This window comes from Galeopterus variegatus, unplaced genomic scaffold (assembly GCF_000696425.1).
Source record: "Galeopterus variegatus unplaced genomic scaffold, G_variegatus-3.0.2 Scaffold3337, whole genome shotgun sequence".
In the NCBI taxonomy this organism is placed as follows: domain Eukaryota; kingdom Metazoa; phylum Chordata; class Mammalia; order Dermoptera; family Cynocephalidae; genus Galeopterus; species Galeopterus variegatus.
In genome coordinates, this window is record NW_007729448.1 from 152,702 (window position 1) to 179,569 (window position 26,868).

The 26,868-nt window shown below is 38.5% G+C and overlaps 1 protein-coding gene across 2 annotated transcripts in view; it reads left to right on the plus strand.

Annotated features, from left to right (window-relative positions):
- The window catches only part of COPA (coatomer protein complex, subunit alpha), a 37,397-nt gene that overhangs the window by 2,998 nt on the left and 7,531 nt on the right, over nt 1–26,868 (plus strand). The window contains exons 2-20 of one of the 2 annotated variants that reach the window (XM_008584698.1): nt 419–532; nt 732–805; nt 2,164–2,244; nt 4,107–4,183; nt 5,038–5,147; nt 10,242–10,351; nt 12,092–12,191; nt 12,811–12,946; nt 13,494–13,576; nt 14,989–15,139; nt 16,590–16,656; nt 17,542–17,617; nt 19,536–19,618; nt 20,256–20,395; nt 21,057–21,142; nt 21,232–21,397; nt 25,279–25,441; nt 25,544–25,690; nt 26,642–26,831. In XM_008584698.1, coding sequence (XP_008582920.1) covers nt 419–532; nt 732–805; nt 2,164–2,244; nt 4,107–4,183; nt 5,038–5,147; nt 10,242–10,351; nt 12,092–12,191; nt 12,811–12,946; nt 13,494–13,576; nt 14,989–15,139; nt 16,590–16,656; nt 17,542–17,617; nt 19,536–19,618; nt 20,256–20,395; nt 21,057–21,142; nt 21,232–21,397; nt 25,279–25,441; nt 25,544–25,690; nt 26,642–26,831 — 2,154 coding nt within the window. The remainder of the gene's footprint in view (nt 1–418; nt 533–731; nt 806–2,163; nt 2,245–4,106; nt 4,184–5,037; nt 5,148–10,241; nt 10,352–12,091; nt 12,192–12,810; nt 12,947–13,493; nt 13,577–14,988; nt 15,140–16,589; nt 16,657–17,541; nt 17,618–19,535; nt 19,619–20,255; nt 20,396–21,056; nt 21,143–21,231; nt 21,398–25,278; nt 25,442–25,543; nt 25,691–26,641; nt 26,832–26,868) is intronic. The other variant, XM_008584699.1, reaches the window with a different exon arrangement.

The window sequence follows — 26,868 nt, forward strand, 5'->3', positions numbered from 1 at the left end:
AATAGTTTATGTTCCTACTAGCCAGAATGGAAAGACTTCCTAACATTACAGGGCATTATACAGAGACCTCAGAAGGGAATTACCTAACAGTAGTTCCAAGTTAGACCAAGACTAAAGGCTGCTGTGGAGCTGCTGTAACAAAACTTAAAAGCAAGCTTCTAAAGGATCAACCGATTCCAAGTAACTTAACTGTATTCTAGGAATGCCGCTAAAATCCAGCACCTAACAATAAAAAATTCACAATATCTGGCATCCAATAAAAAATCACCAGGCATGTTGAATGAATGAATGAGCCTAAGATTAACCTAGTTGTTCCTTTTATTTATTTATTCATTCATTTATTTTTTACATCAGAATTCACAGAAGGTGACATTGGGGGGCTTACTTAGCTCATTGTATTATTTTCTGCTTTTTTCAGGGCTCAGTTTTCACCCCAAAAGGCCCTGGATCCTGACTAGTTTACACAATGGGGTCATCCAGTTATGGGACTATCGGATGTGCACCCTCATTGACAAGTTTGATGAACATGATGGTAAGATAGTTTCTAGGAGGAAGTTAAAAGGGATATAAGTATTATTGCCTTCTGGGATAGTATAAGCTTTGTTTGATATGGATTCCTGTATGCTTAAAAAATGTGGAAGGGATAGAATTGAAAAAATCCTCAATATAAATCACCATGGAGATTAGCAAAGATAGCTCTTTCTAACATAGTTTTCTGCCTTCTCCCCCAGGTCCAGTGCGAGGCATTGACTTCCATAAGCAGCAGCCACTGTTTGTCTCTGGAGGAGATGACTATAAGATTAAGGTACAGAGGTCTGTCATGACTGGGAATAAAGGATGGAAGGATGTGAAAAGGTTTGGGAATTATGGAAGGGACTAAAATACAGGACAACTCATACAGAGCTCAGGCTTTTGACAACATTATGCAGAGCACTTATCCAGCAAACATTTATTGAATGTTTGCTGTGTACCAGATAGTGTTTTCTTTTTTGGGAATTCAAAAATAAATAAGAAATGTCTTCTGTTCTCAAGAAGCTTTTATTCAAATAGAGGAGATAAACATACCCAAATAATAGGACTTACAGTTTGGTGAATGATACAATAGAGAGATATTCAAAGTGAAATAGCTGTCCAGGTGCAAAGACAAAAGGCATGACATAGCTGGATACATTTGAAAAAATCTAATTAGTTTTGTGTGGAGAATGGAGAAAAGGTGAGAGAAGGGTCAGGAGATGAGAGGGACCAGATCATGGAGTACCTAGTTGCAGTGCTCAGAAGTTTGGATGTTATCATACAGATAGAAAGGAACCATGAAAGGGGTTTAAATATTGGAGTGATATCAGATTTAGATTTTTTTTTTTTTTAAGATTACTCAGGTGGGCCGGCCTGTGATTCACTTGGGAGAGTGTGGTGCTGATAACACCAAGGCCACGGGTTCGGATCTCTATATAGGGATGGCCGGTTAGCTCACTTGGGAGAGCTTGGTGCTGACAATACCAAGTCAAGGGTTAAGATCCCCTTACCGGTCATCTTTTAAAAATAAAAATTGGTTAAGTAGGGTTTCCTTAAAATCTATTTAAGAAAGGAAAGACTGGGTATCATTTAAGAAAAAAGTTATTTTCTAAAATGATTAATATTTTAGAAAAGGAGTTATCTTCCATTTATATGAAATGTCCAGAATAGGTAAATCTATAGAGACAGAAAATAGATGTTATATTGTTGTTTCCTTAAGAGTCATCATGGTATCTATCCTACTTTTTTAAGGTGATAGGTAAAGCACTAAGTGGTCTGTATTCAAGCTGAGAACATAATTATGCAATAGAAAGACGAGTTTCAAGTTAAGCCCTGGATAAATTGTCTTGTCTCCTGTTATTAAATAGAGATGGTCTCTTCTCAAAGAAAGAAAAATTTTTCTATAATTTTATCTTTAGCTTTCCCCTAACCTTGCCCTCCACCCCCTTTCACCCCACATTATTTAGCTGACCCATATTTTTATCTTTGGTCTTTTTCCCTACAATCTTAAACAAGCCTCCCTATCAAAGTTTCTACCTATTTTAAAATGCCAAAATATAAATCCAAATTTGTTCATTGAGAAACCTGAGCCTTTCAGAAGCTGAAGACCAGTATATATCCTATTTCTTAGTTGGATTTCTGTCTTTGCAGGTTTGGAATTACAAGCTTCGGCGCTGTCTTTTCACATTGCTTGGGCACTTAGATTATATCCGCACCACTTTTTTTCATCATGTAAGTAGCAGTGGTGGTTCAGGTTTTGGAACATTCTTTAGTTTCCCCATAGTAATCTTCTACTTGATCCTTAAGAACCCATGCTTTGCTAACAGAATTATGTTTTTAGAGTGGCTCTTCTAGGATCTATGTGGTGTTGACTTTTCTGCTTTGTTTCCTTCTGCAAAAGGAAGCACTTGGGGTTATACTGAATTTAATTTAATTGGATTCAGCGGGCTTTATGAGGAAGACATTGTTTCTCTGTGGGGAAAAGTGTGGATTTGATTTCACGTTTGCTGAGCTAGCAAACAAAAGTTTGCAGGCTAATCCTATGTGAGGTATTATTACTAAGCAGTGGGTAGGTCTGGAGGAAGGTCAAACTAAGATGCTATTTTGATGAGCTAATAAGTGTTGAAGTATTAACAATCACGTCCCTCTGTCGTAGGATTTTGGGGTCTAGTGGAAGCTATTCCCTTAGCCAGGCTTACTGCTTTCTTTGCTCTCTCAGATATCATAGTAGATTTACATAGCGAGTTACGGATTAGAGACTCCTAACCTCTTACTCCAGTCCCAACCTGGCTGGATCTCCCTATAATTCTCTGCTATTAAAAGTAACTCATACTATTCTTTGACTCTTAGTAAAATAAGTCTCTTGAATTAAGTTAGAAAGAATATAATGAAATAAACAAGAATTTACTGATTGAGTATACTTTATTTTCTTTTTAAAAATTTAAAATTTGAGGGCTGGCCCATGGCTCACTTGGGAGAGTGTGGTGTTGATAACACCAAGGCCATGGGTTCTGATCCCTATATAGCGATGGCTGGTTGGCTCACTTGGGAGAGCGTGGTGCTGACAACACCAAGCCAAGGGTTAAGATCCCCTTACCGGTCATCTTTAAAAAAAAAAATTTAGGGCCGGCCCGTGGCTCACTCGGGAGAGTGTGGTGTTGATGACACCAAGGCCCCGGGTTCGGATCCCACATAGGGATGGCCGGTTCACTCACTGGGTGAGCATGGTACTGACAACACCAAGTCAAGGGTTAAGATCCCCTTACCGGTCATCTTTTAAAAAAAAAAAAAAAAATTAAAATTTGAGGATTGGAAAGAATGTTTGAGAAAATTAGAACTGAAATATTTGAGACAGATAATCACTCAATAAAATAATCTAGTAGGTAGGAACTATTTGTCATTGCCATAAAGGACTTGCTGAAGACCCTTACCTAGAACAAGTTGCTATCTACCTGGAAAATTATGAGAAACCTTATTTTATTTTATTTTTTCAGTTCAACAACTATGTGTGTGCTTTGTACTTGTTAAGCTCTATGTTAAACACTGGAGGTGCGACTGTGAATAGAAAATTCTTCCATTTCTCAACAATCTTATGTACTTCAAAAAGGCTAAATTGTCTTTACATTTTACTTTTTGCCTTGTTTACTGAGACTTGGGAATTTTTTTAAGCTGGATGGTCTCACAGGGAGAAGCCAGACTATAAAATGATATTGCCATCCTAAAGTTAAAGAGAAGAGTCTTTCACAGGATCTTAATTTACATGATTAACTATATGTAAGTATAAATATACACTCATACATATATCTAAAAGTAAATGTAAATAAATATTATATTACCTGCCTCTAAGTATCTATTATGCGTCTGTCTGGCTTCATTCTTAAATCTTACAGGTGAAAATGTCAGAGCTGGGAAAAGCTGGCAGACCAGTGGGGAGGAGAAGACAGCTAGCCCAGTATCAGAAGCAGAAGCCCCTTTGCTGATACAGCTGAGGTGTTAGGCAATGGAAGTCTCCCCCAAAAGAGAAAAATGGTTACAAGAGCCTAACAGAACAAGTTCATTTAATATTCAAAGCCTTTGTCTGGAATGTCTTTCAGGAGTATCCTTGGATTCTGAGTGCCTCAGATGATCAGACCATCCGAGTGTGGAACTGGCAATCTAGAACCTGTGTCTGGTAAAGCAGAAGGCAGAGGGCTCAAAAAAGAGTCTTAATTCTTAGTTTTTCTTAACCAGCTTATCTTCCTAACAATCATCTCCCTTCCCAAATGGGCCATGTCTGCTGATTAATACTGATTATATTTGTAAGATGCTTTCAAATACAAAATAATGTAGAGGTAATCTCATTAGTAATGTATGAATCTGTATTTTCTGATTATTTCTTACTAGAGAAAAGAGGTCACATAGCTAGGCTTTTAGAACAAGAACTTTTCAATTCTGGTCCCATAAAACCTGAATCAGGATCTAGTCCTCTGTCCTGCTTTGTGTTCGGGGCTGGCACTCTACACAGAACTTTCTGTGAAGAGGTATGGATCATTTAAAATGATGTCCTCTAGGAAGGGTACCCTACTAAAATCTAACAGATAATTTCCAGTATGAATTACTAAGGTTACATTTATTTTGATATTTTAATGTGTCTTTAATCTGAGAGGAGAGCTATGTAATCTCAGTTCTCCTAAAATTAGTAATATTTACTTACTTATTTATTTTATTTTTTTGTGGCTGGCTAGTACTGGGATCCAAACTCTTGACCTTGGTGTTACAACAGCATGCTCTAACCAACTGAGCTAACCAGCCCAGAAATTAGTAATATTTGAATACTAAAGCATGAGAGTCAAGAAAAGGCTATTCTTAAAATAGCTGACTTTGCTTATTATTATTAGTTCATAATTGTTAGGATGACCTACTTTTGACTCCATAAAAGTATAATTGGATTGGCATCTATTGAATATGGAGATTGGTATTTAGTTTAGGAGTCTGTTGATTCCCACCGCTAACTTGGTATTACCTTTCTCTTTTTTTTCCTTGCAGTGTGTTAACGGGGCACAACCATTATGTAATGTGTGCTCAGTTCCACCCCTCAGAAGACCTGGTTGTATCAGCCAGCCTGGACCAGACTGTGCGCGTTTGGGATATTTCTGGTGAGCTGCCCAAGTTCATGGGACAAGCTAGTCATGTCTGCCTCAAAACCGCAATTGCTTAAAATAGTGACGGTAGTTGGCTTAGAATAGAAAAATTTAGAATATTCCATTCACATATAATAGCCATCTTTGTTTCTGAGGGTGTTGAATCTGTTTTGATGGTTCTTCATATTAGAGGTTCTTCACTAAGAAAAGTGGTTACTCTAGAAAATCCACTCGCTTTGAAGAAATTTTGACTTTTTAGTTAAAATCTATATGCCATCGGGCATTTGATTAAGAATCATGCTTTCCACTAAAATAAAAAAAAGGCGTCTTTCACAAAAATATATTTTGAGAATAGATTAATGCAAGGATACAGGACTCTTGGATCTTGTTGCCTTTTTTAGAAATATGAAAATCCCTTTATTAGGTCTCTTCTAGTGTAAGGAGCATGGCTGGGGTTGGGGGGAGGGTGGGTGATTTTTTATGTCCAGAATATTTTTTAATGGGCAGACTTTTAATAGGCAGACTTCTAGGACCAGAAATCAAATAATTTGTAGATTCTTGGATAGTTGGGATAATTCCTCCTTTTATAATTTGTACATTATGATTTTTAGATAAGCATTTAAATGTTTGGTTCTGTATAAAGGAAATCTAAGAAGATACTAACCAGAGAATTTAAGTGTGGAGAAAGAACTGTACCTGTGAAATAGATGAAAGCATTTTGAGTTGGGATAGGGAAATGAGATGCTCAATGCTGTGGTTCTCTTCTGAGTTATATTTACTCATCACTTGCTGAATTGTCTTTTTCTATTTGTTGCTTTAGAAATTCTTAGAGATTGAGTTCTCTGTAAGGCTACACCACAAAACAATGTTTCATTCCATAAAAGGAAGGCCTCCTCGTAGGTCTTTGCTTGGTTCTTTGTGGTAACAAAGAACAGAAGAAAGAATAAATAACTTTATTACGCACCCTTCTGCATTGTACAGCTGATGTGATAGCTTTTCCCAGCTCCCTTCTGGCATGGTGGGCTGGTGCAATATGGTACTTGTTCTTATAAGCCATTAATGAACAGCAAGTTGAAAATGGGAATTCCTGGATACAGCATTTGGAATGTTACAAAAGCAGTTGTTTAAGATTAATGGGGCAGGGCCGGCCCGGTGGCGCACTCGGTACAGTGCGGTGCTTGGGAGTGTGGCGGCACTCCCGCCGAGGGTTCGTATCCCATATAGAGACTGGTCCGCTCACTGGTTGAGCGCGGTGCGGGCACGACACCGAGGGTTGGTACAGTGCGGTGCTTGGGAGTGTGGCGGCATTCCCGCCGAGGGTTCGTATCCCATATAGAGACTGGTCCGCTCACTGGTTGAGCACGGTGCGGGCGCGACACCGAGGGTTGCAATCCCGTTACTGGTCACGAAAAAGGACAAAAAGGAAAAAAAAAGATTAATGGGGCATAAAAACCAGCCAAGTGGGAATGGGAAGAATTGAAAAATAGAACCTTTAGATCATGCTGTTTTTGCAATTTTCAAAGCCTTAGAATTAGAAGAGAGTGGTGTAAAGAAGATTGTATTGGAGATAGGGCAATTGTACTCTCTTCTTCCAGGGCTTTGCCGTTGCAGTTTTTCGCCAGACTGACTAGGTATTTTGAAATACACCCAGATGTGACCAGCCATGCCAACAGGAGGAACTAGGTACAGGAGCTATGAGCCTGTGCCCTCTCCTCACTTCCAGTACCAGGGAGCTTAGCATCTACTCTCCCAGTAACCTAGCTATGGCTTTCCATCGTTCTTCACCGTGTACACATTCAAAGCACTCTCTCTGTCTCAGTTTATAGGAGCTTGATGGGCTTGGATATCAGCTCATGCTGTTCCAGCTGATCAGGGGTAATTATTTAGAATAGTCTTTTCCAACTAAGATTCTGTGAGAGAATTAAGTTCTATAGAAAGTACTTTGAGTGACTGTTTTCTTAGTTCTTCCAACAATGGTATCCAGGTAGCTAATGCCATTCTAGATCATAGGGAAGTTAATTTGCTACATACCTAAACTGATACTTTCAGGCATTAGGGCTTAGTAGTCTTCCAGAACAACAGGTTGAGAGGGCCCTTATACTGCTCCACTCTATGAGTATTGTTTGTGCCACTTGACACTAGTGTAGCATGGTCCCTGTGGTCTAGCTGAAGCAATTTGGGACAGTCAGATAGTTGTACTCTCATTGGTGATCATGAAATGCCTGAGGCAAGAAATACTTTTCTTTACCTTTTACAAGCAGAGAACATTTTTGCATCAAAATTAAGAGCCCTGGATCAGAGAAGAGGGAAAAAGTGTGACCCCAGTGGGGTTTATACTTGCTCTTGAATGTGTGAAGTGCATGGGTTACTGTATATTAACATTGCAATTGCTGTACTTAGCATATGTCATAGTGAGAATTTTGTGCTAGCCTGCTGTACTAATGTTACTGCTGTCTTTACCATTTCTATGTTTTTCTCTTCCCACAACTCTTGACTTCCAGTAACCCCTTAGCCAGACTGGAAGGAGATGCTATACCATATTTAACCAAGTGGAAGGAGCTTTTGGGTTAGACTTTCATACTTATTCTTTCCTTTTCTAGAAATCAGCATATTCTTTTCAGCAGGGTTCTTTTTTGCTTAAGTTCAGATAAGTCTGAACACAAGAAGAGGAATTAGCTTTCAGATCTGTTAGGAACCAGAGCTAATTTCTGGGAAGGAAAGTTAGCTCTGAGTAAGAGAATGAATATCCCTAATTTAGAGGACTGGTGAGAATTCTAGTTTTTTGACTGTCTTTTTTTGAAAGGGACACTCTCTGAGCTAGGTAAGCAATAAGAGATTATAGAGATCTTTAAAGGAAAACTTGTCTCTTGATATCTCTCCCATGAGGATTGACCCCCACAGGCTTAGCTTAACCTGAATCTTTTGTGTTAGCCTGGCAAAAACTATTTGTTTAAAAGAGAATATATTTACAACCTAGATATAGAAGATTGGTTACTTTTTTAGCTTGAGCTTCCAAGTAAACTGACAGTTAAATTATTTTAATGTGCTTGCACCTTTGCATGTCAAGCCTATGTAACTCAGGCTCAGTCTTTGAAATGACTGCTAAAAAAGTATTAATTTGCTGCCAAATCCTGTCCTCATCCTTCTCCCTTTTACTGCTTCCTATGGTCTCCACTGGGAGGCATGCATCAAACTGGTCCATTCTGAGAGTGTCCTTTCCTCCCTCTGGATTTGGGTAGCTGCTGTAGAAATTTTCCATCTGTCGCTCAGTCCTAGTGAGTGGCTTGTCGGAGGCTCAAATACTTCTTCTCTAAGTATCTTTTCACTGCCTGTCACTATTCATCTGTCTGTTTTTTCCCTTCCCCTTTTCCTGGATCATTACATGCAAGTGCAACAAAGGCTTCCATTCTGTCATACAGCTTTCCTTTTAATGTGTTTGTTGAGGCTTTTTGGAAATGAAGTTCCTCACAGCTGTCTTTGTATCTTCCTTTAAATCTGTTTTATACACCAGACTCATTAGAAAAAGTTGACAGATCCTATTAAAGAGACAAGTGAAATAAGTGAAAAGAGGTATCCCTGTAATAATGTATTTATGAAGCTTTGGGAGAGTGCAGTTTTTTTTTTTTAAGCATTAGCTTTATTTCTCTTTACCTGCTGATAAATGCTCATCTTAGACAGGAAGCAAGATAATTAAAACTGTCATGACCTTTTAAGCTCACTTCTCTAATGCTGATGTTTAGGTGCCGTTAGAACAGAAGAAATGTATTGTAATTTTTAAACGTGTTTAAATACAGTCGTTAGACTTAAGTTTTCATATTTTCCTACAGTTGCCAGTATTTAGGCTTCAAGCTACTTAGATTTTATTTTCAATGGTAGGTTTTATTTTCCCTCTATTATAGTTAATTGTCTTTATTTTGTTTTTTATTTTACAAATGCTAGGTAATTTTATCTTCCACTTTCCCCCCAAAATATAGGATTTTAGTCCCAATTCTATTTTCTTATCTATAAACTGGTATATAAGGGTACTTTAAAAAGTTTGTAGAAAAGTAGAATTAAAAGATAATATGAATCTTTCCATGAGCTTTTTGTTGTGGTCTCATAATTATACCTGTTTGCCTACCTCAAAAGGTTGTTTATTAGAATCAAATCACATAACATATGTGAAGAGTGCTTTGAAAACCACAGAGTGCTTTTCAAATGTGAGGTAGTAGTGTTATCATAATTTTGGTTCTGACTATAGCACAAATGGTCAGCTTTTAAAGATGAGTGTCATTGAGCCAAAAATGTGGGTCCTCTACAAGTAAGACTTTTATCCTGTTGTCTTTTTCCTAGTGTTTTCAAATTATGGGCTAATTATTTCCAGTGAGACTAGCCTCTAAAGATTTTAATGGCAGAATACATGTATTTAGATCCATAACCAGCCTTTTAGGCAAGAACTTAAAAGGACATAGTTCTAATTATCTTGTCCTACATCCAAGAGTCAAGTAGAAGATATGAATGAGTATACTGTTTGCATATGCAGTTTGTGGTTTTATGGTATCTTCCACTGAATAGCTTAATAGGTCTAGTTTCCATAACACATTTACAACTTACCCGTGAGTTGCCTAAAAGCTTCCAATTTGAGAAACACTGAGCTGCAGTCTCCCCCAAATGTCTTTTCTTGAACATTTTTGAGATGTAAAAAAAAGTTATTACACATTTCAATGAAGTTGAAAGTGGAAATTGAATGTTTACTATTTGAGACCACACTTTAAGAACACTGAAGAATGAATGGAAAGTGGGCATTTTCTGAAGTAGACAGCTCTTGAAGTGAGATTTGTTGAAGAGGTTGGCTGTGTCAGAAGATTGGATTGGCCTTCTCTAGAAAAAAATCCTGGTAGTAGGTCTGTTAAGTGTTGAGGGAGCAGAAGAGAAGATAATGAATGTACTTAAATATTTTGAACATTTTTAGAAATAGATGCTCTTGAGTCTCTCTTCTTTCTTCAGTCTATTTAAATTTTTTTCTTTGATGTTAGTCTATCACTGTACCTTTCTGTGCTTCTGATATACTGTGCTTTTTTTGATAATATTATGTTTTCATCTTTCATCTCACTCCTTGCCCCTTCAAAGGTCTAAGGAAAAAAAACTTGTCCCCTGGTGCTGTGGAGTCAGATGTAAGAGGAATAACTGGGGTTGATCTATTTGGAACTACCGATGCAGTGGTGAAGCATGTACTAGAGGTACTTATCTCTCCAGTCAGTGGCTGGATATGGGCTGTCCTCTGGGGGAGGTCGCAACATGCCATTCATTTATTCATTCCTTCAACTTATATTTATGGAGTGCTTATTAAGTGCCAGGCACTGTTTGAGCCACTGGAAATAGAGTTGTGAGTGAACCAACAGAAAATGAAGTTTATGTGCCACCTGAGGGAGAGGCATGTTATCTTATAAACCCAGTGGGGAGAAAGGTAGAAAGCTGGGCGTAGGTTCCGTCAGCATCCCAAAGCAGAGTCCATTCTCAAGCCTTTTGTAAGGGGTAGGTGTAAAGAAATTTAATCAAAGTTATTGAGAATCAACCGTATATAAGTAACTTTTATAACATGGAGGGTAAATAGAAAAGCATAAGAGAAAGAAACTAGTGTTTCTTTAAAAAAAATCTAATTTAATCCTCACAGCTATCCAATAAAATAGATATTATTAACTACTTCATTTGCAGATGAAAAAAATTGAGATTTAAAGAAATTAAGCAGTTTACTGAAGTCTACATGTAAGTGGAAGAACTAGGATTTGAACTTGGATCCGTCTGACACCAAAAGCCAGGAGCTTTTCACCACACTATGATAACTTCAAAAATACTAAATTCAAAACTACCTTATCTATAAATAGAATACAATTATATAAATGTACGATATCAGCAGTCTTAAACTTTCTGGTCTGAGGATGTCTTCATACTCTTAAAGTTTATTGAGGAACTCAAAGAGTTTTTGTTTATGTGGTTTATATCTCTCAATTTTTACCATATTTGAAATTAAAACAGAACCTTTTAAAACATGAAATATATCAACACACATTTGATTAGCCATCAGAGCAATGACATCATCACATATGATATAGCCTTTGGAAAACTCTACTGTACACTCATGGGAGAATAAGAATGAAAAAGGCAAATAAAGTCTTAGTATTATTATTATAAAAATGATTTTGACCTTGCAGACTTCCTAAAAGAATCTTAGGGATCCTTCAAGTGTTTCTCAACAACACTTTGAGAATTTCTACATTAAGTTATAAAGTTATACTTGAGATATTAATAATTAGTTGGAGAAATAAGATATAGTTAGACAAGTAAAAAACAAGGCAGTATATACTAAACACAAATGAAGGTAAGTTTGGGGATATAAATATTTGGGAATTCCCATGAGAATTTAGGGTAGGGCTGGCCCGGTGGCGCACTGCTACAGTGCGTCACTTGGGAGCGCGGTGGCGCTCCCGCGCATACATTATACGAAGTTATGAGGGTTCGGATCCCATGTACAGACCGGCTGCTCACTGGCTGAGCGAGGTGCGGGCACAACACCGAGCGTGGCGATCCCGTTGCCGGTCCCAGTCCGGTGTGGGCGCGACACTGAGGGTTGCGATCCAAGTTGCCGGTCACGAAAAAAGACAAAAAAGAAAAAGAATTTAGGGTAGTACGAGCGTGGCGATCCCATTGCCGGTCCCAGTCCGGTGCGGGCGCGACACTGAAGGTTGCGATCCAAGTTGCCGGTCACGAAAAAAGACAAAAAAGAAAAAGAATTTAGGGTAGTATTGGATAGACTGATATGATGATTCTGATGTTTGAAATCTTAGAGTGCATAGTCTCTTGAGTCTTTTCACATGAAAAGTAAATGATAGACATCTGTAATCACCAGCATGGTTCATTGATTTGCTTTGAGTAATGGTTATAAAGACGTTTTAGGAGAATCCCTTCGTTTTTTTCTACAGGGTCATGATCGTGGAGTAAACTGGGCCGCCTTCCACCCCACTATGCCTCTTATTGTATCTGGGGCTGATGACCGTCAAGTGAAGATCTGGCGCATGAATGGTGAGTGAACCAGTGACAGTATTACCATGTCTAAGAAATTGACTGCTGGCCATCAAGGTAAAGTAGCCAGGACTTCTGGACTTTGACCTATTTTCTTACCTTAGGTGATTATGCTAATCCTGGGAGCATAGAAATTGCCCCTTTCTCCTTTTTCCTCTGGCGGTAACCTGATTTTGAGGAGTATAAACATAGTTAAAAATAAGAATTTATCCATTCATTTGATAAGTATTTATTTAGTACCTACTTTGTACTAGACATTTTTCAAGGCTCTGGAGATACAATGGTGACTTAACAGATAAAGCTTCTGTCTTGTGGAGCTTACATTTATTCTAAAATGTCAACTTGTGACACATGCCTGATAGAGATATAAAACAAGGTAAAGGGATAAAGAATGATAGAGAAGAGGTGTTGTAATTGATAGGAGGCTAAGAATAAAAGAACAAAGAGAGATGTAAAGATTAAAAGACTTAAATGATAAAAAGTTCCCTTTTAGAAAGAAGTTGCTAATTTAGGATTTTGTAGTAGTGCTTAGCACTTGGTTTAAGAGGATGTCATATCTCCAAATCCCAAAGTTATGGTAGTTGGGAATTGTGATGACCTAATTCTTTTCGTCCTTCAGAATCAAAGGCATGGGAGGTTGATACCTGCCGGGGCCATTACAACAATGTATCTTGTGCTGTCTTCCACCCTCGCCAAGAGTTGATCCTTAGCAATTCTGAGGACAAGAGTATTCGAGTCTGGGATATGTCTAAGCGGTAAGGAAGTTATTGATGTTGTGTGACCAAACCAAGGGAAAAGCCCCTCTCTCTCCTACTCTTTCTCTCTTTTTAAAAATTAGATTAGAATACTTTTTGTCTCATAATCTTCAGCTTGTAGAAAAATCAAATCATATATTATGAAAACTTGAAGAGACCTAGAGATCAGCCAGTATTTACAAATTTACTGTCAAATAGAAATCTCCGTATATATTCTTTTTCTCTCTTAAATTTAAACATCATCTTCTTCTCCCTTCCCCCAGTTCTGTAGCTAGAGAAATAAGAGATATGGAATGAAAGCAGTATAGTAGAAAATCTTGATGAAGAGGGGGAAATTGAAATATCAAAATAATAGGGTCAGTTTGAAGTCTCCTCTTTCTGTAGCTTGGTAGAATTTATTGTGATTACTTAGGATATGTAGTTTACTATCCCTGATTTTTACTTTTTTAATCAGCTTGCTGGCTTGCCATTCAATATTCTTACATATGATGGGCTGAAGATTCCTAGGAAATTAATATTTTTCTTTGTGTACCTTTTGCTTTCCTAGGACTGGGGTTCAGACCTTTCGCAGGGACCATGATCGTTTCTGGGTCCTAGCTGCCCACCCTAACCTTAACCTCTTTGCAGCAGGTAAGGGCCATTTCCTTTCTTTTTTTCTTTGCTTTAGTTCAAAGTTTATTTGACTTAAAAGTGATTCTCCATTAGCTTTGTCTCCAATAAATATGTAGTAGGATGACAAGGAGGAATAGAATTCTCAGAGCCACTTAGTTGAAGCTTTTCTCCTTTTTTCTCCCTTATCTTCTTAGAGAGTATTCTTTTAGTGCTCTTTCTTCACCAAGATCCATTTAACAGTAAAGCCCATTCTCTTTGATTAGCTCCTGGGAGCTCGTAGAAGGTTAGTACTGGACACTTGGAGTTCTCAGACTGAAAAGTTATAACCTAAGTTTTATTCATTCATTTAGCAAATACATATTGAGTGCCAGGCCCTATTCTGGGTGCTGGTGTTATAGCAGCATATAAAACAAAGTCACTGACTTCATGGAGCTTTTATTTGTAGTGAGGAGAGATAAACCACAAAGCAATAAATATATTAAATGATGTGTGGTGGAAAATGCTTTGAGAAAAATTAAGCAAAAGTAAGAGGGATAAGGAGGGGTGAGTGTGGGGACTGCTACTTTAAATTGGAGGTTCACAAAAGTGAAAGAGAATGAGACAGTGGGAATAGTAAATGCAAATACTGTGATGTGAGAGGTGCTTAGCATGTTAGAGGAACATCAAAGAGGCCAGTTGGAGCTCAGCAAGTAGGAGACTAAGTAATAGGAGGTGAATCCAGGCCAGATTATGCATTACCTTCTAGGCCATGGTTAGAACTTAATATTTTATTCTGAATTAATGGAAAGCCACTGGAAGGTTTTGGGCAGGGAAGTGATATGATCTGGTTTATGTGTGGAGAGTAGACAGTACGAGGACAAGAGTGGAAGTGTTCTCTAAAGGATGGATGATGCTTATAGGGAAAAAACAAAACATTATTTAAAAACAGAATCATAAAGGCTCTTTAATATTCATTTAATATTCATTCATTTAATATTCATTTTCAGTGAATACTTTTATGCTCTTTTTATATGTTAGGGACCGAGGAAGGGTAGAAATTATAATTATATATAGTAATTTCTGCCTTCATGGTATAGTGGGGGTGATAACCCTAAATGATTACAGTGCAGGGTAGTAAGTGCTATAATGGAGGTTTGTACAAAGTGCTAGGGGAACACAGAAGGGTATGGCTAAACGTAGCAGTGTGATATAGTATTAGGAAAGGATTCACAGCATTATTTGAACAAAGATTCCAAGAACTTTTAAATTTAGCAAAGTTTAATTTTTGAAAAAAAAATTCCAAGAATTGTGAGAATTTAGGCCAATAAGGGATGCATTTAGGTGTCTTTTGTTTTTACCGTACTTGTAGAATTGTCATCTTTCTGCATCTCCTGTTTCTAGCTTGCTTTCTTGCCAACAGCTGATTCTTTTCTCTCTTCTCTCTGTCCCAGGCCATGATGGTGGCATGATTGTTTTTAAGCTGGAACGGGAACGACCAGCCTATGCTGTTCATGGCAATATGCTGCATTATGTCAAGGACCGATTTTTACGTCAGTTAGATTTCAACAGCTCCAAGGATGTAGCTGTGATGCAGTTGCGGAGGTAAATCTGACTTGTTTCTTCCCTCCAAACCTTCTCATCTGTCACCATGATACAATACCCACAAACGGGGCCCTTTCCTTTTAAACAAAACAGCATTTTGGGTCTTATCTCCTGTCACAAGTGGAATCCCCATAGGATGAGCCTGCTCAGTTTAAATCCTAGGAGCATGGTAGGCAAGGAAGTGGCAGTGGGTAGAATGGGAGTTCCCCTGTTGAGAATGCTAGTGACCCTGTGGAGAGGAAATCATACTGCCACAGTTTGCCAGGTCTCTTTCAAGCTAGAAAAAGTTTCCTGGTAGAGAGCAGCCAAAGTTGGTGACAGATCTTTTTGCCTTATTTGGCATTTCTTTTCTGTAACTCTTCCTTTGCTTTCTGGCAAAATACACACAACTCTAAGTCAAAATATATATCTCTGGAAACTCAACTCCAAAGATATGATAACCTCTGGGATGCCTGGCAAAAGGAACTGTCCTTTTGGAAAGCCAGCTGCATCAGCATGCTGAAACATTCATGGTGGCAAACTTTGGCATCAGGGTTTGATAACCATGCTCTAGCATCACTACAATAAAAAGATGGGTTTATGTGAACACTCCAACGGACAGGAGAAACCAGCCAGAGACAAATCCCATCATGTTACTCTGCAGTGTTCACTACAATTGTGTGTAGGAATTTGTACCCAAGCAGGATCAATCCCACTCACTACATTGAGTGCTAACCCTACCTTCTGTTGAATAATTTGACTTGTTCCAGGTTTTGCCATTTTGAACTGTTTGCTCAAAGCTGAGATAGGAAGTTCCCAAGCCTTAAAGGAAGGAAGAGAATAAATGGAATTTTTATTTATTTTTGTTGATTATAAAAATGATGAGAATATGTGTAAAGATTGGATCAGTAGGGCCGGCCCGGTGGCGCACTGTTACAGTGCGCCGCTTGGGAGTGCGGCGACGCTCCCGCCGAGGGTTCGGATCCCACATACAGACCGGCCGCTCACTGGCTGAGCGGGGGGCGGGCGCAACACCGAGGGGTGTGATCCCGTTGCCGGTCCCGGTCCGGTACGGGCGTGACACTGAGGGTTGCGATCCGTTGCCGGTCACGAAAAAAAAAAAAAAGAAAGATTGGATCAGTAGGGCCGGCCCGGTGGCGCACTGTTACAGTGCGCCGCTTGGGAGTGCGGCGACGCTCCCGCCGAGGGTTCGGATCCCACATACAGACCGGCCGCTCACTGGCTGAGCGGGGGGCGGGCGCAACACCGAGGGGTGTGATCCCGTTGCCGGTCCCGGTCCGGTACGGGCGTGACACTGAGGGTTGCGATCCGTTGCCGGTCACGAAAAAAGACAAAAAGAAAAAAAAAAAAAAAGAAAGATTGGATCAGTAGGAGGTGTAGGAGTAATTCCTCTCTTCCTTCTATTTTTATGCTTCTTCCTTTTTTCTCCTTTTTCTATATATATCTCTAGTGGTTCCAAGTTTCCTGTGTTTAATATGTCATACAATCCAGCGGAAAATGCAGTCCTACTGTGTACAGTAAGTAACTTATGGAGTCTTTCTACGTTCTCCTCATTTTCCATAAGTCTCTTCCTCATGCCCTTGGGGGATCTCTAATGGCTTCTTGGGAGTTATTTAATGTTCATTTTCTTAGAGCTAACATAGGGTACACTTAACAGCTCAAACCAGGTAGGCTTTTCAGTTGTCATAAACATATTAAGGGTTTGTGAACTTATATCATAAGGCTAACAATTCTTAAACTTAATGATGTGTAAAGATAAATGACCTAGGTCACTAAAAGTGATTTGAGAGAATGTTTACAGCCATATCCTATGCAAAGAAGATGCTTATCTGGATCCCTCCCTTTGGGTGAAAACGGAATAGAATCATCAAGTAGCCCTCCTTGTTTCTGGACACATAATTTGCAAAAAATAAATGTTATTCTAATTTTAGTACCCTGGTGGCCAAGTTAAAAATGAAAACCTCTCTTTCCCTGTATAACTTCTAGTATCTTTCTTTAATATCTGGCAGTCCCACATTCTCCTGGCAATTTTCTTTAATGTCTTTTCTTTGATGGCTTTTTGTCTTTCAAGCAGACTTTTAAGTTGATGAGTATACTCAGGTGGGGTACCAAAATATTGAGATCTTAGTCTGTTAATTTTGGAATAGTAAGAAATCCTTGCTTTCATTTAGATAATATCTGTGTCTTTGGACAATAAAGAAAATGAAGTGACATAAATAATGAGTTGTTTGGCGAGGAGCCCTATATTAGTTGTGGAAACATACAAATGCCCTCTGGGCAAAGGGTGAGAAAAGTATCGTTTCAGATTGTGGTCTATGTAATGGAACTGTTTTCTCTGTCAAAATAAACTGGTATCTTGGGTGCCTCTCACTAACATTTTAATTTCCCCTTTTCCTCTGCAGAGAGCCAGCAATTTAGAGAATAGTACCTACGACCTATACACCATCCCCAAGGATGCTGACTCCCAGAATCCTGATGGTAGGCATTCTCTTTTGTCTACTCTACTCTATACTCTGCTTCCAGCTCTCACCCACATCATCATTCCTCTTCAAGTTTTTCACATTCCCTCCCCAGGCCATAGCCACATCACTCATGTCTGTTGGCAGATGCTGCTGACAATTACATCAGAGGCGACTATGATGTGAAATATTCATGTTCATTCTCCATTTTATTACTCCAGCTAGATATATATATTTTATAATTTGGTTATTAGGAACTCTCCATTTTCTCTTTCAGCACAGCATGTTATCCTAGTTTATTGTCAGCTGATATGACTTTCACCCTGGTACTTTCATTTATTTAAAAATGTGGTTCCAATCTTGCAGTGTCTCATCCTGGGACTAGGGATTTATACTCTCCCATCCACATCCAGATTCAATTTGCTTCCTTTTGCATGTCAAAAAGATGAGGCTGCTAACAGCTCCACACCCCACCTGGGATCCCAGGATCCAGCTGAGACCCCTGCCTACCTCTTCCATCACTGCCATCCCTTGTTTGTGTCCTTATGATTAGAACTTGCTGACAAAACGTTCTCAGAATGAATTTGACTCTCGTTTATGCTCCTTTAGTGTACTTCCTCCAGGAGGTTTATAGACTTCATCAGGTCAGAGGTTTATTCCACAGGTCCCCACTCTTACTAGCATACTTTCATGATATTTTAGACTCCATCAACAGATTCCCAAGAAATATTTTGCTAGCTGTGTCCCTTTTGTGGGTGCCACCAGGTCATTATTATCGCCAATATCATTCACTCTCTTTTAAGTGTGATCATGGTGAGAAAAAGAGAAAACCTATATGTATTTGCTATCCATAAATCAAAGTCTCCCTTATAAATTAATCAATTAATCTATTTCTGGCTAAATCTTATGATTTGATTCCTTCCAACCCTCCCACTTGCTTTTTTTCCCAGATTATAATTAATAGAGTTTAAAATATCTTTGTTTTGTTTTATTTCCACTTTTATTTTCTCTTCTCTTCTGTATCCTTTGAGGGAGATAATAATTAGTAAAGGTGCAGCCCAATGATGGGCAACAGAGGGGAGGAAGAGAAAGAGCAAAAACTTAGATAGTTTGGTTCCCTGGCCCCTGGAAAATGGGAGTGTTGGTTGTGATAATAATTAGTTTTGTAAATTGCCTGCCACTCCAGGTGCCAGACAAGTACAAGGTAAGGCTGGCCAGCATATTCTGTCCAGTTTTTGCTGATCTAATAGAGTGCTTCATTGCAGTCTTCTGTTTATCCTGCAACAAGTTTCCCAAGGAGTGGAGTGTCCATCTCAAAATTCTAATCAACCACTGAACTGAGGAACATTTTGTAACTGTCTTCAGGATAATAAGAATGGCCAATTGACATTTACAGAGCAACAGCTTGGTGCTAAATACTGCCCAGCACAGAGCTCGCCTGTCAAGATTTAGTTGGGAATGCTCTACCCCACCCTACCCTACTAGGAGGTCTGCATTTGCATGTTAAAAGCAGCAGAGCAGCTGCGTCCTGGGGAGGGGGCTCTGTCTCTACTCCAGCTTGTTCAGATAGGAGGTCCTACAACATGACAGGCTGCTTGCTGTGCTGCAGCTTGGCCAGGGAGGCCCTGCTCGTTAGCTTGATGGAGTGTGCTGTCTCCTAAGATGGGCAGCCCTTCTGCCAGTACATGGTGTTGGCTGAAATGCAGCCACTTGGCCTAGAGAAAAGAGGCTTGGCAGGGGGGAGGGTTGGAGTTTGGAGGGGACTAGTGGGGAAAAGTCACTTGACAATAGCCTCAGGTTACAGCTGAATTAGGAAGCAGCTGAACTGGCAAAGCCAAGATGGTAGCCAGCAAGACTGGCAGCTTCATGGCACCTGATTCTGTCACCTGCCAGTGGCTCACCACATGCCTCCCACCCTTTGGTTTTGTTCTTCTCAGCCCCTGAAGGGAAACGATCCTCAGGCCTGACAGCCGTTTGGGTTGCTCGAAATCGGTTTGCTGTCCTAGATCGGATGCATTCGGTAAGACTAAAAGTGGAAACTAATATGTGGAGTATGGTGGCAGTGGCCTGTGTATTGCAGAATAAAGGGCATTGTTTCTCCTTATTCTCCCCTGAGCAGCTGTGATCCTCATGTATTTACTCTACCTCTATGCCTAGCCCTATGCTAATCTTTGTAGGGAAAAAGGCTTTAAAATTGATTTGATTAGGTTGATGATCACTGTGCTTCTGGGCTTAAGAACCAAGCTGAAGTCACCCTTGACTATAGGAGCCAAAAAAAGCATCAAATTTGAAATGGATGGTCTGGATGAGTAGTAGATCTCCTTCTGTTTTACTGCCACCATTGATACTTGAAATAATAAGTCCAGCACACGATAAGCAAAGCTCTCTCAAGAAAATATTTAACAGAAATTTAAGCCCCAGAAATGCTGTTTTCTCCCTCTGATTAAAAAACTCACTTTGGGGGAAAAAAGAGGTGTTATGGTGCTTGGAGAGGATCTTGGTTGGAGTGGTCTATCTGGAGTGGTGATTGACTTGGACAGGAAAAAAAAAGACTTAGTTTATTGAAGCTAAGGAACAATTGCTAAGGGACATTGTTGGCTGTCATCATCTTATATATGCAGTCCTTCTCTTAACCCCACCTTTAATACTCATTTCAGCTTCTGATCAAGAATCTGAAGAATGAGATTACCAAAAAGGTACAGGTGCCCAACTGCGATGAGATCTTCTATGCTGGCACAGGCAATCTCCTGCTTCGAGACGCAGACTCCATCACACTCTTTGACGTACAGCAAAAACGGTAACATGTCAGGTGCCCCTAAGCAGACAGGCATGTAGTGGGGGAGAGTGGGCATCTCAGTAGGAGCCTTTTTTTCCCCCAAGTGAGTTTGTCTCATGGCTTGGTCACTTCTTGTGCTATAACTCCAAGATGCTTTCTAGCCACTTTTTAACCTTCCGTGATCACTCTCCATCCTGCACATACCAACTAGCATTATAGCAAGCGCTTGTTTATTTATCTGTTTTTACAGTATCTGGACAAAGATTGCTTTCAGGGCTTAGAATGAGAGGGACACAGAGATGAATAACACAGTTCGTGTACTTAAAGGAGCTTACAGTGCAGTGGTGAAAACAGACATACACAAGTCTTTAATACATGGGAATGAGGGATGGAGTTGAGGAAGAGGGAATGGCACAATGTGAGTCAAAATGTTTAAGTCACTAAGCTACTATATAGGGAATATTTATTTGGTATTATGTTAAGAAATTGAAGTTTGCATTAATTTGGGGGTGAAAAGGACATGGGTTATAGCCTGAGACAAGGGAATCAGGTCCTTTCATGTGTGTTCCTCTGTCATCTCAGGACTCTGGCATCTGTGAAGATTTCCAAGGTGAAATATGTTATCTTATAGCCTGAGACAAGGGAATCAGGTCCTTTCATGTTTGTTCCTCTGTCATCTCAGGACTCTGGCATCTGTGAAGATTTCCAAGGTGAAATATGTTATCTGGTCAGCAGACATGTCCCATGTAGCACTACTGGCCAAACATGGTAAGTCTTTATTATATCCACCCTGATTTGGAAACCACTACCACCCTTGCCCATCCCTGCCAGACTACTGCACTCACCCTATCCAACAGAGCACTCATGCCCTTTGCCTCTTACAGCCATTGTGATCTGTAACCGCAAACTGGATGCTCTGTGTAACATTCATGAGAATATTCGTGTCAAGAGTGGGGCCTGGGATGAGAGTGGGGTATTTATCTATACCACAAGCAACCACATCAAATATGCCGTCACCACTGGGTAAGTTAATTTTCTGGGATACAGAGTCGGAAAAGGCAGCTTCTTGAAATTACTGTACTGTCTTGAGACATAACTGAAGTCCCCATGAACTTTCTTCATGGAAAAGCTTTGTCTGGCATATATATACTAGGGGCATCAGAGCATCCTTTTTTCAACTCTTAAAATTGTGAAATATAACACAAATACAGAGAACTGCATAGATTATAAATATGCAGAATAGCAAATAAGTTACATAGTGAACATCTGTGTAACTGCTACCCAAGTCAAGAAATAGAACAGTTCTGACACCCCAGAAGCCCCTTGCCATGTGATCCTTAGTGATCACAACACCCTCCCTTCTCACCCAAAAGTAACATTATTCTGATTTTTATGGTAATTTCTTCCTTGTAATTTCTTTTCTTTGTAATTTTACCACCCAGTTTGTGTCTTAATATGATTTAGTTTTGTCTGGTTTTGAATGTTGTATAAATGAAGTCATACTGAATATATTATTTTGTATTTTGTTCAATATTTTGTTTGTAAGATTCATCGATGTCATAGCTCTAATTTATTTTCATTGCTGTATAATATTTGATTATATGGTTATACCACAGTTTGTCAGTTCTACTCTTGAGGAATATTTGAGTGAATTCTAGTTTTTGGCTATTATGAACAATGCACTTTTAAACATTCTTTTACGTGTTTTCCGGTGCACATGTACATACATTTCTCTAGAGTATATTCCCAGAGTAGAATTGCTAGGCCATAGAGTATGCATATCTTCACATTTACTAGGTAACATGTAAATGCTTTCCAAAGTGGTTGTACCAATTTGCATGCTCACCAGCATTGTATAAAAGTTTCCTTGCTTGTCATCCTGATCAACATTTGGCTTTGTAAGACTTTTATTTTTGTCCATCAGATGGATGTGTAATGGTATCTCATTATAATTTTATTTTGCTTTTCTCTGTTTCCGAAAGCGATCGAGTACCTTTTCATCTGTTCATCCATTAGGATTTCCTCTTTCATGAATTCTGTTTAAGTCTTTAATCTATTTTTTATTTGGATATCAGTCCTTTGTCAGAAGTATGTGTTATAAATATTAATATCTTCTCCTGTTCTATAGCAGACCTTTTGATTCTCTTTATGGTATTCTTTAATGAACAGAAGTTCTTAATTTTAATGTAGCTGAATTTATGAATCTTATCCCTATGGATATTGGATTTTGTGTCCTATCTAAAAAATCTTTATTGACTCCCAAAATCATACGGGTGTTCTTCTATATTTTTTTGTAAAAATCTTATAGTTTTGCCTTTTATATCTAGGTCTATAATTTACTGAAGTTGATTTTTGTGTATGGTGTGAGGCTCAATCCCAAAATTTTCCATAAGGACACTCAGTTGCCCAGCATCAATTGAAAAAAACCACCCTTTCCCATTGTTATGCAGTGCTATCTTTGTCACACATGAATCATGTTTTCAAAAATGCAAGGATCTATTTTCTGTGGTCTGTTTGTCAATCTCTGCTCTAATTCCACACTGTCTTAAATATTGTAGCTTTATGATACATCTTCACATCTGGTCAAGCAGGTCCTCCAATCTTTCCCATTTTGTTTATTTTTCAAAAGTCATTAGGCTATTTGCAAATAAATTTTGCCTTTTCACATAATTTTTTGAATCAGCTTGTGAAATTTCACACAGTTAAACAAACCAGAAAAACTTGAGATTTCAGTTGGCATTGCATTGAATCTCTATGTCGATTTGAGGATAACTGTCATCTTTACAATGTTAAATTTTCTAATCTGTGAACATGGTATAGCAGCTCTTCATTTACCTAAGTCTTCTGAAATACCTTTCAATCATGTTTTGTAGTTTTCTATACAAAGATCTTGCATTTTTTGATTAGATTTAGTTTTTTAATGCTATTTGTAAATGGATAGTATCCATTTACAATTTTAATTTTCTATCTTTTGCTGATATTTAGAAATACAATTAAGTTTTTTAATTGTTTTTGTTTCAGGGAACTTGCTAGACTCTTACTAATTCTAGTAACTTATTTGTATTTTCTTTACAGATAATCATAGAATCTGTGGATAATGACAATTTTGTTTCTTCTTTTGAGTACTTATACATTTATATATTTTTCTTGACTTAGTGCTGTGGTCAGGATCTCCAGTACAATGTTAAATAAACATGATGATAGTAAACATTCCTGTCTTGTTCTCAATTTAAAGGATGAACTTTTAGTGCATTGGCATTATGTAAGCTTGCTGTAGATTATTTTAAGGAAATTCGTTATCTATTAATCTATTAATTCGTTATCTATTAATATTCATTATCTATTTATGAATTTTCTTGCTATTTCTGTTTGCTTTTTATCTTGAATGACTATTGAATTTTATTAGACACCTTTTCTGCATGTGTTGAGGTAGTCATACAGTTCTTTCATCGAGTAATGTAGTGAATTCAATTGATTTTTTTCTAGTGTTAAATCAGCATTGTATTCCTGATACAAACTTAACTTAGTCATGGTGTTCTCCCCTTTTCAAATGTTGCTAGTTTTGGGTTGCTAATATTTTGTTTTGGATTTTGGCATCTGTATTTATAAGTGAGATTGACTTGTGATTTCCCTTTTTCTTTCTGTCCTTGTCAGGTTTTGGTATCAAGGTTGTGTTAATTTCATAAAATAAGCAAAATAATGTGTGTTTTTCTGTTCTCTCAATGAGTTTATATAAGTTTGTATAATTCCTTGAATTATGGTTAGAATTTGCCAATGAAGTCATATAGGCTTGGAAGCTTTCTTTGTGGGAGGACTTTTTATCTGATTCATTTTATTTTATTTAGGACCTATAGTTATAGGACCTTTTTGAGTCAGTTTTGGCAAATTTTATTTTGGGGGGAGTTTGATCAGTTTTAAATGTTACATCTTCATTCTGTAGGATCTATAGTGTTATATCCTTTTTCATTCCTATTATTGCCTTTTTCTCTTTTTTTCTTAATTATCCTCATTAAAGGCTTATCAATTTTATCCATCTTTTTCCTGTATTGAATTTCTCTATTGTGCTTTTTTTTTTTCTTTTTTCCCCCTATTTCTTAATTTCTACTATTGGCTTTTTTATTTCCTTGTACGTACTTTCTTTAGTTTAGCTCTAAAAAGAACAGTTAAATTTTTGAAATGGGTGGTCATTTCCTGTATTGAATTTCTCTATTGTGCTTTTTTTTTTTCTTTTTTCCCCCTATTTCTTAATTTCTACTATTGGCTTTTTTATTTCCGTGTACGTACTTTCTTTAGTTTAGCTCTAAAAAGAACAGTTAAATTTTTGAAATGGGTGGTCATAAATATATGTGTGTAGAGCCCATTAATTTTCAGTATTTCTTCTAATACAGTAGATGCATTTAAGGCTATAAATTATTCATCAAGCATTTCATTAGCTATGCCAACAACTGTTAATTTGTAATCTTTTTATATCACTGAGTTCAAAATATTTTTTGCTTTTCATTATTTCTTTATGTGTCAGAACTCTTCACATCTGCCTCTCTTCTGTTTTCACTTATAGCTTATAAGGAAGGAGTTACCTGTCCGTAGTGGCCTACTGATTGTATATCAGAGCTTGATTTAACTTTTAGGCCTGATTCCTATAGTCATGTCTGTTACTCAGCTCCTATAATAATAGCTTATAAAGTAAGATCATACCATCTGCCCCATCATACAAAAGAATAACATAGATTTGGTATTTAGTTCTGCTCTTTTTATAATACCATCTACACAGTCCATTCAAATGGCACTTGACAGAATGGTAATGAGAAGATAAAAGGCTTTGTCCCAGTCTTGTTCCATTTCTTCACAGGCTGGATTTTCCCCCTCACTCACTGAAAGTTGTGGCCTCTACCCTCTATTCTTAGGGACCACGGGATCATCCGAACTCTGGATTTACCCATCTATGTCACACGGGTGAAGGGCAACAATGTATATTGCCTAGACAGGGAGTGTCGTCCTCGGGTACTCACCATTGATCCCACTGAGTTCAAATTCAAGCTGGCCCTGATCAACAGAAAATATGATGAGGTATGAAGTAAGGAAGCATACTAGGAGTGTTAAGAGAGGCAGCATTCCTTTTATCCTATTAATGATCTCTATTTCCTGACCTATTTCACCTCAAATGTGTAGGTGCTGCACATGGTAAGGAATGCCAAACTGGTAGGCCAGTCTATCATTGCTTATCTCCAAAAGAAGGGCTATCCTGAAGTGGCATTGCATTTCGTCAAGGATGAGAAAACTCGCTTTAGTCTGGCACTGGAGTGTGGAAACATTGAGGTGAGAAGAATATGGTCATCAGCCCAAATATCATTTTAGAGAAGGTGAGAGGGTCAGGGTGGCATTGGGAAGGCATTATTCTGGGCTGGCTTCTTAAGCCAGAATAATGAAATTTTGGATTTTTTCAGTTAGATTGAGCCTTTTTTTTTTTTTTTCCCCTTTTTGTCTTTTTTCGTGACCGGTAACGGGATCGCAACCCTCAGTGTTGTGCCCGCACCACGCTCAACCAGTGAGCGGACCGGTCTCTATATGGGATCCGAACCCTCGGCGGGAGCACCACCGCGCTCCGAAGCTCCGCACTCTACCGAGTGCGCCACCGGGCCGGCCCTAAATTGAGCCATCTTTCTGTTGCTATTTGCCTATCTCTGCTTTTCCCTGTCTCTGCTTCTGCCACACATTTCTACTTTTGTTGTTGAAAGCAAGGTAGTGTGGAATTTGAAAAATCTCATTATTTCTTTGACCACTCAATCTAGCCGAATGGCTACTTAGATGAAGGAATACTTATTAAATGTTGAGGCCCAGAGTATACAGGATTATTTTCAAAAGGGGGGAATGGGCATAGGAAAATTGTTTTTCCAGTTTTGAACTTTCTTTTATTATTTCTTCTGTATTTCCTAAAGCCCCTGTGGATCTTCAGACCTGGCAGGTAGGAAATAAGGTAGCTAAGCAAGAACTGGTTCTATGGAATTAGCAACTGCCAGGTGATTTTGTTGTAAAAATAAATTTCTGAAAAGAGGGATAAAGTGATGTGATTCTTTTATCCATGAATCCAAAGGGATCTGATTTGTTGATAGGATTTTAAATAGAATTAGACTGAAAGCTAGGAATCATTGAAAGTATAGGGCATTCCTTGGGAAATTTATTTAGAAGCAAATGCTTTGATTACAGAGTCCCTGGTTTTGAGTCAGAATATCCTCCAACCTGTTAACATTGACCCTGGGGATTCTTTAGATTGCTCTGGAAGCAGCCAAAGCACTGGATGACAAGAACTGCTGGGAAAAGCTGGGAGAAGTAGCCTTGCTACAGGGGAACCACCAGATTGTGGAAATGTGCTATCAACGCACCAAAAACTTTGACAAACTTTCCTTCCTATACCTTATCACTGGCAACCTAGAGAAACTTCGCAAGATGATGAAGATTGGTGAGGCCCCTGAAACTAAGGATGGGAAGAGGAGTCC